Source organism: Pan paniscus, chromosome 10, assembly GCF_029289425.2.
Source record: "Pan paniscus chromosome 10, NHGRI_mPanPan1-v2.0_pri, whole genome shotgun sequence".
Taxonomy (NCBI): domain Eukaryota; kingdom Metazoa; phylum Chordata; class Mammalia; order Primates; family Hominidae; genus Pan; species Pan paniscus.
The window spans coordinates 31,766,880-31,780,582 of NC_073259.2; the positions used below are offsets into that span (position 1 = coordinate 31,766,880).

The 13,703-nt window shown below is 34.8% G+C and overlaps 1 protein-coding gene across 7 annotated transcripts in view; it reads right to left on the reverse strand.

The window, feature by feature from the left end:
- The window catches only part of MON2 (MON2 homolog, regulator of endosome-to-Golgi trafficking), a 131,456-nt gene that overhangs the window by 14,773 nt on the left and 102,980 nt on the right, over positions 1 to 13,703 (reverse strand). For all 7 annotated transcript variants that reach the window (XM_055096521.2, XM_055096520.2, XM_055096522.1 and 4 more), the window contains 3 exons: positions 12,138 to 12,328; positions 5,219 to 5,279; positions 3,296 to 3,419 (listed from right to left, as the gene is read on the reverse strand). In XM_055096521.2, the coding sequence (XP_054952496.1) occupies positions 3,296 to 3,419; positions 5,219 to 5,279; positions 12,138 to 12,328 (376 nt within the window). The remainder of the gene's footprint in view (positions 1 to 3,295; positions 3,420 to 5,218; positions 5,280 to 12,137; positions 12,329 to 13,703) is intronic.

Below are 13,703 nucleotides of genomic sequence, written 5' to 3' on the forward strand. Positions count from 1 at the left end.
TCTCGGCCTCCCAAAGCGCTGGGATTACAGGCATGAGCCACTGTGCCTGGCCTCCAATGTCTTTTATACTGAACTTTTTTTCTTTCTTTCTGAAATCTTTTAGGGTCTTCTCTTTATCCCAGGTATTCTGATATTTCATAATGACATGCCTGATTTGGGTCTTTTTTCTTTCACTGTTTTTGATACTGACTATTTTTAATCTGGAAGTTTTGTTCTTCAGTTCTTCAGTTTATTTCTTTGATAATTCCTTCTCCTAGATTTTCTTTGTTCTCTCTTTGTCAGATGTCAGGCTCCCTGGATTCATTTTACTTCTCCTTTCTATCTTTCACTGAACTTCACATCTTTAGTTTCTATGAGTTCTTTCTTGTCTTGTTTTTTTGTTTTTGAGACAGAGTCTCCAGTCTGTCACCTAGGCTGGAGTGCAGTGGTGTGATCACAGCTCATTGCAGCCTTGTTCTCCTGGGCTCAGGTGATCCTCCCACCTCAGCCTCCCAAGTAACTGGGACTACAGTCATAAACTACCTCACCCAGCTAACATTTGTATTTTTTGTAGAGATGGGTTTTGCCATGTTGCCCAGGCTTGTCTCAAACTCCTGGGCTCAAGTGATCCTCCTGCCTCAGCCTCCCAAATGCTGGGAATACAGGCCTGAGCCACCGTGCTCAGCCTTCTTTCTTTTTCTACTGCTCCTTTTATATAGCATTTTTTAAATTGTTCTTTTATCTCTTTGATCATCCTAGCTGGTTTTATGTTTTCAGTGACTCTGCATTTTATCTGTTTCCTTCCAATTTCTTTTACTCCCTCTTCATTTGTTTTGGTCTTTCTCTTTGGTGTTAGAGAATTTCCTCAAATGTCTGTGAGCTCTGACTATCAGATCATACTTAAAAGCAAAAGGCCAATCATCACTGGAACCTCTGTTTACAGGTTGGCCTTGTTTAGCAAATAAAAGTTTTGTATGTATATGTTTAAGGAAAACTCTTAAGTTTTTTTTTCTTTAATGAAAACTACAAACTTTATTTTTCAACATAAGCTCAATCAAGTTCAAGACATTTTGTAAGCGATGATACCAGCCATTTAGTTTATCTGTAAACAACTGAGGTCCTGGGAATTTAACCATGTCAATGCTGTCTTTTTTACATTATTGACTGAAGAAAAAGGCTGTCCTTCAATGGTATTTTAAGATCCGAAACAAAAAGAAAACAAAAGGAGCCAAATTACAACTGTAAAGTGGATGCCTAATGATTTCCCATTGAAACTCTCACAAAATTGCCCTTGTCTGATGAGAGGAATGAGCAGGAGCATTGTTGTGGTGGTGAAGGACTCTCACGTGAAGCTTCCCAGGTGTTGGAAAACTCCAAGTTAATGCTGAGAAGACATGTGTCATATGGCAAAGTCACTGAAAGAATGTCCATGCACCTTTCTTGTCTTGGTAAATTTAATACTATACATAGCAAGATATATTTTCAGAAAACTGCCAGTAAAAGTATACTTGGTAACTCAATAGCCCTTATTTAACTTTAGACATTTATACCTAATTGTGAATATTGTTCTTAATGTGTATTTTATTAAAAGTTAAATATTTTCACATACTCTTAATAATAAAAAGTTGGCTACATTAAGATAAGCGGGGTTTAAAATTTTCCCCGAGATTCTCATGTTTGCTAAACCCACACTTTACCAGGCCAGTTTTAAAAACTGTTTGGGCTAGAAAAAAGAACTAGTATGTGAAGTGAGCAGTATGAGAGACATCTAGTGGTCAAACTGTACACATAAATGCTCTTTAAAATGCTCAGCACAAAATAGGAGAAGCTAGTTAAGGCTCTAGTAAATTCTGAGGATTAAGGATCTGCATGGCACAAATTTACAGTTTCTTTTTTCTTTTTTGTTTTTGAGACAGTCTTGCTCTGTCGCCCAGGCTGGAGTGCAGTAGTGTGATCCTGGCTCACTGCAACCTCCGCTTCCTGAATCAAGCAATTTTCCTGCCTCAGCCTCCTGTGTAGCTGGGATAACAGACACATGCCATCACACCTGGCTAATTATTTTTAGTGGAGACAGGGTTTCACCGTGTTGGCCAGGCTGGTCTTGAACTCCTGACCTTAAGTGATCTGCCCGTCTCGGCCTCCCAAAGTGTAGTTTTTAAATCATATATACATATATATGAGACAAGAGTCTTGCTCTGTTGCCCAGAGTGCACTCTAAAATGCAGTGGTACAATCATAACTCCGTCACCTCGGCCTCCTGGGCTCAAGCCATCCCACTTCAGCCACCCGAGTATCTAGGACTACAGGCATGTGTCACCATGCCCAGTCAATTTTAAAATCTTTTGTAGAGACAGAGGCAGTCTCACTATGCTGCCCAGGCTGGTCTCAAACTCCTGGCCTCAAGCGATCCTCCCACCTTGGGATCCCACCTAGCGATCCCAGAATACTAGGATTATGGGCATGAATCACTGCACCTGGCTGATGCCACAGTTTAAGACTTGAGCTCAGGTTTACAAAAAGAGAATTAATAACAAACAGTAATTTATATATCAGTTCCCAATTAAGGCAGCATGATATAATGAAAAGAAGCATGTAGTTCTTTTTAAGCATGAATTTGGCCTCTAGCCCTAAGATTGTGAGCAATTTTTTCAACCTTTCTAAATCAATTTTCTTTCCTGTAATATGGTCTTACCTATCCTCACAGAAATGTTGTGAGAAATAATATAACATTCTAGCATAGTATCTTGTACATAGTTGGCACTGAGTAAATGTTAATTCCCTTAAAAAATGTTGAGGCATCTTATTTTTTTAAATGAACTCTGTAATTTATAGTCCTGAGAAGATGGTATTAATATCTCCATTTTAAAGATTACAAAACTGAGACTCAAAAGTTAATTGACTGCTAAGTGGCAGAATATACATTCATATTTTTATATTCCTTTCCAATCTATGACTTCACAAAACTGGTAACTTCTGTCAGCCTGCAGTGACATCCATGGATTCCATAAAGTGCTTTGCAATTTAATTCTTCACAGTTTGCAGTTATGATATTTAAAAAATTTAGTTCAGTGTTTCTGATATATGATCAGAAACACAGTATTTCACAGAATAGAAACATGGAATAAAAATATTTTATTCCACAGAATAGTCATGTCATAACATTTCTCCTCATAAAGCTTAGTTCTATATTACAATCCTAAAAATCACCTTACCATTCTCCAGTTTACATTACCAAAATCATAGGATTAAACATTTCTACTGACAGTTTCTTCAAAAGTACTTCAATACTTTTTAATACTTAAAAAAATTAACATACCTGTAAATGAAGATGACTGAGAATGTATTGAGCCCTTGTTAAGCATTGTCATTATTTGACCAACAAATTCCTTAGGAATAAAATTGGCATAAGGTAGTATCTCATTGCTGATAAGTTGAACTACCTAAAACAAAAGGGGCAAATGCAAATGTATTGTTTTCTTTGAAAGAGACTAAAATAATTTCTAGAGTAAAATTTAAATTTTACTTTAAATGAAAATCAGTTAAAGAACTCTCCTTTAAAGAAGTACACAAACATTTTAATGTTAACATACAGAATGACTACTAATCTGTTTCTCTCATCTGTCCTAGTAACTTTAATACAAAATAGTCAGTACCATAACTGTTTACTATGCCAACCATTTGGACAAATGTTGATCTTCAGCATGATAACTGCAAATAGGGCTCTAGAGAAAAATAGCATATGAAATTTACCCATGTTAGAATTAAAATATTCAAAATAGGATTAAGAATAACATTTAAATCACTTTTTATAACCAAAAACTATCAGCTGTAAGAGAAATTAAAGTTATATTCATTTTTGTCAAATAGTTTATCTCTAACAGGTAGTATGTTATTTTGCCCTTTAAAGTCCACAAGAGCTTTAATACAGTAATGGCACGAAAGGCAATATTTTGTTTCCATATGATAATGCCTATGCATTTTAAATGTATATTTTATTTATTTATTTTGAAATGGAGTCTTGCTCTGTCACCCAGGCTGCAGTGCAGTGGCGTGATCTTGGCTCACTGCAAGCTCCGCCTCCCGGGCTCATGCCATTCTCCTGCCTCAGCCTCCCAAGTAGCTGGGACTACAGTGGCCCACCACCACGCCCAGCTAATTTTTTTTGTATTTTTTTTTTTTTTTTAGTAGAGACGGGGTTTCACCATGTTAACCAGGATGGTCTCAATCTCCTGACCTCATGATCCGCCTGCCTCCACCTCCCAAAGTGCTGAGATTACAGGTGTGAGCCACCGCGCCCGGCCAAATGTGTATTTTAAAGTAATATAATTGATTTTATTTACTTAAAAGTTCCTCTATCCCACTTAAAGGAAAAAAACCACCAAAACCCTACCATCAACAAAAAAATCCACAACCACAAGAACTGCTTATTTAAATTCCATTTATAATCCTCAAAATATATTTCTTATTTTTTTACTTATTTTTTTTACTTTTTTTTTTTTTAGAGACAGGGTCTTGCTCTGTTGCCCAGGCTGAAGCACAGTGGTACAGCTGTAGCTCACTGCAGCCTCCAACTCCTGAGCTCAAGTGATCCTCTCACTTCAGTCTCCCGAGTAACTAGGACTACAGGTGTGAACCACCATGCCCAATTAACTTAAAAAACTTTTTTTTTTTTGTAGAGATGGTATCTTGCTATGTTGCCTAGGCTGGTCTCAAACTCCTGGTCTCAAGCAATCCTCCTGCCTCAGCCTCTCAAAGCACTAGGATTACAAGTACGAGTCACAGTTCCCAGCCTCAAAATATATTCTTTAAAAAACACTATTTGCTTTAAGAATTCCATAGGCTGTATATACAGCTGATTAAAAATTGAAAAAGTCAAGCAACTTTCTGATTAATTTGAACCAGAAACATCTGGTATGTCAAACTGCAGAGTAAGCTCTCAAATACACTCCTCCTGACTGATGGATTTATTTCATTGAATAAACTCTTTTTAAACTTATTAAATGAACACAACTAAGTACTGGAACAACACGCACAAAGCACAAGACTGTAACAAATCTAAGGAAGTCACTTTTAAAATGCCAGTCCTTTAAACATCAACGTTTAACCTGTAAGAGTTTTAATGCTTTCAGTTTTAATCTTAACCTATTACTTTATTCTTTCAGCAACTGTATAGTTCAAACATTTTTACTATTTGGTTTCAAAAATGGTCACAGGAAAACATTTTAAATAGCCTCCTTACCTCGACATCAATATTTTCATTTCTTTGAAACTCTTGAATAGAGAGATTATCTGGAGGTATGCTAAAAAAAAAAAAAAACTTGATTTTTAAAGATAAAATATTCCCTGCAAATACAAACAAAATAGAAAAACAGAATTCTAATGTCAAAAAATTATGTCTTCCAACCCAGGTTGGGGCATTATTATTTATTTAAAAGAATAATGTTGTAAATTAAACTCATTAGTTTAAATGACTAAGCTAATTACAAACATGATACTCTAACTACAAAAACACTAGGTCCAATCTTGAACTAAATAAAATCTGTAGAACTAAACTTCTTTCGATATTATGAATGAAAAAACAACGAAAGGTAAAGAGCTATCATCTGCAGCAGAGCAAAAGTTACCATTGTGGTGTTACCTGAATTCACTTATATTGGTGGTTATTTAAGACAGCCTTAGTTCAGCTGCTGAATTATTCACTCAGAGACAGTCTATTAATCATTAATTTGTAATAAATACAATGGATTAAAGATCTTTACAATAAAGAGGGAAAATCTGTAAAGAAGAAGACTGATGCAGATTTTCTAAAGCAGAAAATTGTTCCAACAAGAACAAAGAAAATCAATAGTTCTGAGAGAACCAAGGTGGATTCCAGACTCTGTGGCTCATAAGAGTGAACAGTAAAATGGACATAAAGTTAAAAAACAGCAAGATACTATTTAAAAACAGTTGAGAATAGGATAGTAATAACTGTTAGAATAATGACAGCTAAAAAGTTAGACAGCCACACTACTATGAGCTTTATTTGTATTAATCTCCCATAGCAATTCCATGTAGTAATTATTATATAATCAAGAGAAGAGGGAACTGAAACTTAGAATGCCTACTAATATGCCCAAGAACACACTTTAAGTAAATGATGAGGCCACAATCTTAACCTAGATTTATCTGATATTTGAGCCTACATTACTCTTTTTTATGTTGTAGATGTAAAAATAGTATTAGAACATTTAGGTTTAATATACACTTCTGTATATTAAGTATAACGTACAATTTTGTATATAGGAATATATGGGCATCAGACTGTGGTTTCTTTGATTTGGACATTTTTCATTCAACAAATATCTACTGAGTACCAACTACTTTGCATCAGGTATTATATTCTTGGGTGTTCAAGATCTAGCTGTGAACAAGACAGACTCAGTCCATTTCTTACGGAACTTAGATTCTGGTGTCCAAGTCCTAAGCTAACTATAAATTGGTAGTAGGAAATAGAGGAAAAAAACTGAAAGAAATTTACCCAAACCTGAACCAATCAGAGGAATTTCACAATCACTGCCATCAAAGCAGCTTCACAGACTATATCTGCATCTCTAGAGACAAAAGTTGTGTTTAATTTTAATTTATAACAAGGAAGGTAAGGGTTTAGTAATATTAAAAGATTTGTGATGATGGTGGAGGTAACTAAGGATGAGTTGATGATCAACAAAAAAATGAAGAGGCAAAAATAATAAAATAATATTAATATTTTTAGTGTGTATATTTCTATATTATTAGTGTTTATAGAAATATACACACTAACAATATTAATACTTTTAGTGTGTATACTGTGTGCTAAGGTGTATTAGTGTGTTTATTTCAACACATTAATAATATTAATACTATTTGGATCATATATCAGAAACACTGAACTAGATTTTTAAAATATCATATGATGAGGGAAGAGAGTAGCATACAAAACTAAAAACTGGATAACTAATAGTTATTTAATTTATAACTAGCAAACATATCAAAAACATCGATTGAGCTTTTAAAAATGCTGATTAACAGAATTTACCTATAAATTATAAGGGGCAATGGTCAATACTGCAGGTTACAAATAAGCCATGTAAGATCTTAAATTCCTTAAATTTGAAAACTACAGTAATCTTTAAAAATTTATTTTCATGAATCTTTATTTAAAATAAAAAAGAGCCTTCAAACTTATAAAGTGTTATTTGTATTTTGTCAGTTCTCTCTGTATGACATATTAAAATTTTTGTGGCAATATAATCTATATATTATAAAATTCACCCTTTTAAAATATACAATTTAGTGTTCCTTAGTATATTCATAAAGTTGTACAACCATCACCATTTCTAATTCCAGAACATTTTGATCACCCCCACAAAAAGATCTGTACCCATTAGCGGTCACTCTCCCTCATCTCCCTTCCCCTCAACTCCTGGGAACCATAAATCTACTTTGTCTCTATGGATTTGTTACTCTGGATATATCCCATAAACAAGATCATACAATATATAGCCTTTTGTGTCTAGTTTCTTCCACTTAGCATTATGTTGTAAATGTTCATCCATGTTTGAGCATGCATTAGCACTTCATTCTTTTTTATGGCTGAATAATGTTCCACTGTATGAATACATTACATTCAATTTGTCTTTTCTGCTACTATATTACATTCAATATATTGAATATTGAATATATTACATTCAATTTCACTTTTTTGCTACTATGAATAACACTGCTATGAACATTAGTGTACAAGTTTTTGTGTAAACATGTGTTTTCAATTCTTTTGCACAGTACTTTGTGATTTTTAATGTAAGGTCCACAGATTGTATAACTTCCCACTCACCCATTGTGTCTCCTTTATAACTACCATGTTTTGGTACTCAAAGTTGGCTAAATGAATTTCTAATAGACTTCAAGTGTCTACCAAATTGCAGTCCTTGCGTTTTTCAACTTTGTCTTTTTCTTTCTCTTAAACTGTTTACTTATAGCCCTCAACGACATGCAAAGGCTTTCTTTTCTGCTAGTTGATTTTATTTGTATTTTCTGTGTTATTGTATTCCCTTGCCAAAGCATCTTGCAGATCAAAAAGGTTGGGGAATATTACAGACAGAGATATGTTTATTCTTAAAGTCTTAGAGTATGTATTAATTAGGTTAAAGGATTTATAAAGGTACCAATATAAAAAATAATCAAGTATTAGTCTTATTTAAATTCATTAAGTCTTGCTATTCCAAGCAACTTTCCAAAACAATCTTCCTACTGTTCAAACACTACTGATAAACTTCAGCTATAGAACATAGTACATATGTGGCATTAAGTAAAGTTTAAAATCTAAAAGTTTATGACCTCCAAAGTTATCAATTATTTAGAAAACAAAAACAAAGAGAAAACCTGTTATGAAACTGAAAATGTGCATGGTTTTTAAGTTCTCTTAACACTGCACTTTTAGTATCAACTGACCAATAAAAGCTTTCAATTTGAGCCTTAAAGTATTTTTGAACTATGAAAATACTAAAAACTAAACTGGCTTTATCCAATATAAGCTGTCCATGATTAAACATTCATGGACCTTTACAATTACTCCAACAAATAACTTTTCATCTTTCTTTGTTGAGACAGGGTCTCACTCTGTTGTCCAGGCTGGAGTGCAGTGGCACAGTCACAGCTCACTGCAATCTCAACCTCCTGGGCTCAAGTGATCATCCCACCTCAGCATCCCAAGTAGCTGGGACTACAGGCACATGCCACCACATCTGGCTAATTTTTAAATTTTTTTGTAGAGGCGGAGTCTCACTATGTTGCCCAGGCTGGTCTTGAACTCCTGGGCCCAAGCAATCCACCCAACTTGGCCTCACACAATGCTGGGATTACGTACTCCGGTTGGCCTTCTTTTTGTCTTTCAAATAAAGAAAATAATGCCTAGTGATGGGAAAGGACCAGCTCACGATCAACAGAAAGTAGACAGCAAGTCAGGACCAGGTCACAGGTCTCCTGACTCCCTATCTAGGGTGTTCATCAACTACTCCATGGAGTAGAAAGCTTAAATCTGTAACTAGAATAACCATAACTTAGAATACTGATACTGTGTTACTTGAGAGCTGAATTTAGAAGCTTTATTATTTTTAGCCATTAAAAATAACTCCAAGCCTGGGCAACATGGCAAAATCCCATCTCTACAAAAAAAATACAAAAATTAGCTGGGTGTGGTGGTGCATGCCTATAGTCCGAGCTACAAGGGAGGCTGAGGTGGGAGAATCACTTGAGGCCAGGAGGTCAAGGCTGCAGTGAGCCATGAACATGCGACTTCACTCCAGCCTGGGTGACAGAGCGAGACACTGTCTCAAGAAAAACAAAAACAAACAAACAAAAACCTCCAAATTTAGAGCTAAATTTCCAAGTCTCAGTCATTTAGAGTTTTGGCCTTTAGAATTTTGGTTTAAAATAATAGTTGTTTCATGGGAATTAATATGGATAATGTCACCTTTTCTAAAAGAAAGAAAAAACATTAATGACAATAATAGTGGAAACGAGCATTTTAAAGTACTTACATGCCAGGTGCTATTCTAAGCATTCATTCATTTTAAGTGATTTAATCCTCACAATAACCCTGTAAGTTAGGGAGCATTATTATTGACATTTAACAGATGAGGAAAAATGAGTCACTGAAAGGTTTAATAACTTGTCTAAAAAGTAGTACAAAGTAGTACTACTGGGATTTGAATCCAGGTAGTCTGGTTGCCAAGCCAATGCTCTTATCCACTATGCTGGCTGCTTCTTAAGTAATGTATTTTCCAACACACCAAACATACTCAAACCTTTAAGGTAAGTAGAGCCATAATCAGGCAAAATATTTTAAATGAAATTATACTACAACTGCATTGATACAAAATTATGTAAAATACTATTATTTGGCCTTTGGTTCCAGTGTCCACTTTTCTATATTAAAAAACTTCAGAAAACGGGATTTAATAAAATAAGAATAAAGTCCAGAAAGTGAAGAATATTTAATAAGAAATTCAAGAATAAGGAAGATGGCAGAAAAACGCTCAAGAAAAACAAAAACAAGCAAACAAAAACCTCCAAATTTAGAGCTAAAATTTTAAATGAAATTATACTACAACTGCATTAATACAAAATTATATAAAATATTATTATTTTACATAAAAAAATTTTTTTTATATACAGGATCTTGCTATGTTGCTCAGGCTGGATTTGAACTCCTGGGCTTCAGCAATCCTCCCACCTCAGCCTCCCAAAGTAGCTGGGATTACAGGTGTGTCACCACACCTTGCTAGGGAAAGCAATACTTAAAGAAGTTTTACTCATTGCAAAAAAAAAAAAAAGCTGATCTGAAAGCTTATTCAATTTGTTAATGGGGCATTAAGCATATATAGACAATTAGAAAATAAAAGGAAAAATGTAAATTTCTCAACCTATGTGCTTGATACAAATTAACAGTGACTCAGGCTCTTATGTCTATGAAGGAACTCAAATTTTCAGAGTTATTTTAAAGATGAAAACATAATTTGTTTGAATATAGTTTATGAGCGCCTATAATTTTTCCTTCAGAAACAGAGTATGCTTACATTGGTATCAATAACATTTCTAGAAGTGAAAAATATATAAATTACAAAACAAAGTCTGACCACTTGCAAGACAGAAATTAGGATCACCTGTTATTATTTTAAATTCTGAACTATAAGACACACTTTTACTGGGGAAATGCAAGTTAATCTTCTGCACCCTAGAAATTGTTTTTACTGAATAACTAAACCATATTAGAATAGTAAAGAAAATTTTTTTCAGTTAATTCATTCTGTTGTGGACTCAATCATTATCCATATGCCAATGTAGTTTTTTTCTTCAAGTACATCAAATCCATAATTCAAGTGGCTTCAAACTAATAATGTTAAATGGTTATTTAGCAGTACACGGTATCATTCTACAATATCAAAAAATGATTGATGGATACAAACATTTAAAAAATTGGCCAGGCACAGTGGCTCATGCCTGTAATCCCAGCACTTTGTGAAGCCGAAGTGGGAGGATCACTTGAGCCCAGGAGTTAGTTCAAGACACCTAGGCAACACAGTGACACCCTCCATTTCTACAAAAAATTTTAAAATTAGCCAGGTGTGGTGGCGTGCACTTGTGGTCCCAGCTACTCAGGAGGCTGAGGTGAGAGGATTGCTTGAGCCTGGGAGGTCGAGGCTGCAGTGAGCTGTGATCACACCGCTGCACTTGGGTCTGGGCAACAAAGCAAGGCTCTGTCTCAGAAAAGAATTTCACCAATGTAACACAAAGGATAATTACTTGTGCTAGAAGGATTAAACACTGCCTGGCTATTACAGACAAGTCCACATTTAGTAAAAGGGCACGCTTTAGATCTGTCCTGCCCAACACAACTTTCTGTGATGATGGAAATGTCCAATAATCTGCTCTACCCAGTGTGGCAGCTGCTAGTCACCCGTGGCAATGAGTACTTAAAATATGCCTAGAGAGACTGAAGAAAATTTTAATTTTATTTAAAGTTTGGTTTTAATTAGTCATTTGTAACTAGCAATTGCTACTGTACTGAATAGCACAACTCTAGATGGACCTCAGCAAATTCTTCATTCAAAAAATGTAGTCTGTGTTCCAATCATCCTACAGTAAGTAGTTCAGTGAGGGGTTGAAATAGCATCCTAAATACAAGCTTTAAATTAGATACCATACAATGAAAATTGTTAATCTTTGACAAATCTAAACATCTTAAAGAGCTGATCATTATATTGCCACTCATCCTATTTATTCTGGTAATACACTGATTTTCTAACATTGTTTTTCTCTTGCAATGCCCAATGGACATCAAATTAAAAAATGAATCTTTTTAGTTTTATTAAGTTAAAATTCTTAAATATGATGCATTTGTATTGTTTTATATATAATATTCCTGTCTTATAAGCAAAAATACAAAAAGCAAAAATCTCCATTGTTCATGGATAATGTACCCAATGGATAAATGGCTAATCCAGGTGTGTTTTTAATACAATCTAGCAACCTTTATAATCAATTACTTTGTTAATGAATAAAGACAACTGTTTTTAGAGCAACTGAAGATATAATGTGCCACTTCTTGTCTTAATTTTAAAAATGAATGAGCTGACCTTTTAGTAAAGAGAAAATCTTCAAAAGTATTGGCTAGTTCTGGCCACATACTGTCAAATTTTCCAGAAGAAGCATGCTGCCGGGCAACAGGTAGCCCAATAGAAAGAACTCTGAGGAGAGAGGATACTGCTAGTTTCCATGTGCTTTCAGAAGGGCAGGAATACTTCAAACTGAGAGGAACCCTAAGAGTCTGAAAATAAAGACAGTTTAATATAAGCATTAATTAAAACATACACACACAATTTTAATTAAGAAAAACTACAGCAGAGAAAAAAATAGCATAGGTATTTTCATCTTAAAAAGGATGGTATTTTCATTTAAAAAAGGATGTTATTTCTCAGAAAGGCCAATTCTCAGACGTGGTTCTCAAATACTGCCTGGAAAGATACACTTTTAAATCCTATCTCTATCTTATAAACAATGAGCCTAAATAAATAACATTTTTGAACCTCAGTTTTTCATCATCAATAATAGGGATATTATCTGAAAAGTTAAGAGAAGGAAACACAATTCTGTACCTTTTCTTAACCCAATGTTATGGAATTAGAAAATTCTGGCCGAGCGTGGTGGCTCACGCCTGTAATCACAGCACTTTGGGAAGCCAAGGTGGGTGGATCACGAGGTCAAGAGATCAAGACCATCTGGGCCAACATGGTGAAACCTCATCTCTACTAAAAATACAAAAATGAGAGCTGGGTGTGGTGGCACGTGCCTATAGTCCCAGCTACTCAGGAGGCTGAGGCAGAGAATCGCTTGAACCCGGGACGCAGAGGTTGCAGTGAGCCGAGATCACACCACTGTACTCCAGCCTGGCAACAGAGTGAGACTCTGTCTCAAAAAAAAAAAAAAAAAGAAAAAGAAAATTCTGCCATAGTTATTCCAGCAAAAAATAATTTGGCTGATGTGGATATCCCATATGCAAAGGGTCAATATTGCTTATGCAGTCATCTGCCACATATATAGGTTAGACCATATAGCATAGGTGTGAAGTAGGCTATACCATCTAGGTTTGTGTAAGTACACTATGATGTTCAGACAACGATGAAACGGCCTAATGATGCATCTCTCAGAACATATCTCGGTCCTTAAGCAGTACATGACTGTATTTTCCCACAAATGGTGAGGGAAGAGTAAACACAACATAAAATGTCAATACTTTAAAGTTGTATGTTCTATCTGTAAAATTATTTGAATTTTATATCCTACTCTAATATTTTTGTGTACTTTTTTACTTCTATTTTTGTGTACTTTTTTCCTTCTCCAAATAGTTCAGTAAAACTGTTAATTTAAGATTTGACCATTGAGGGGTACAGGAGTAGAGCGTTTGAGTTATGTACAGTGACTAGATATATAGTGACTAAGTATAGTGACTTATCTTTTCAACTGATCAACTTTTGAGACAGGTGGCTTTTATTTATTAAAAGAACTAATTTGGTGGTTCAGAATGAATTTCTCTGATCACAGTTCTATCTTGCAATTAGAACACTAGATTAACCAAAACATCATAATGAACTAACACAGAGCACCGCTGACAAACAGTTTTGGCATACTGTCAGGCAATTTGC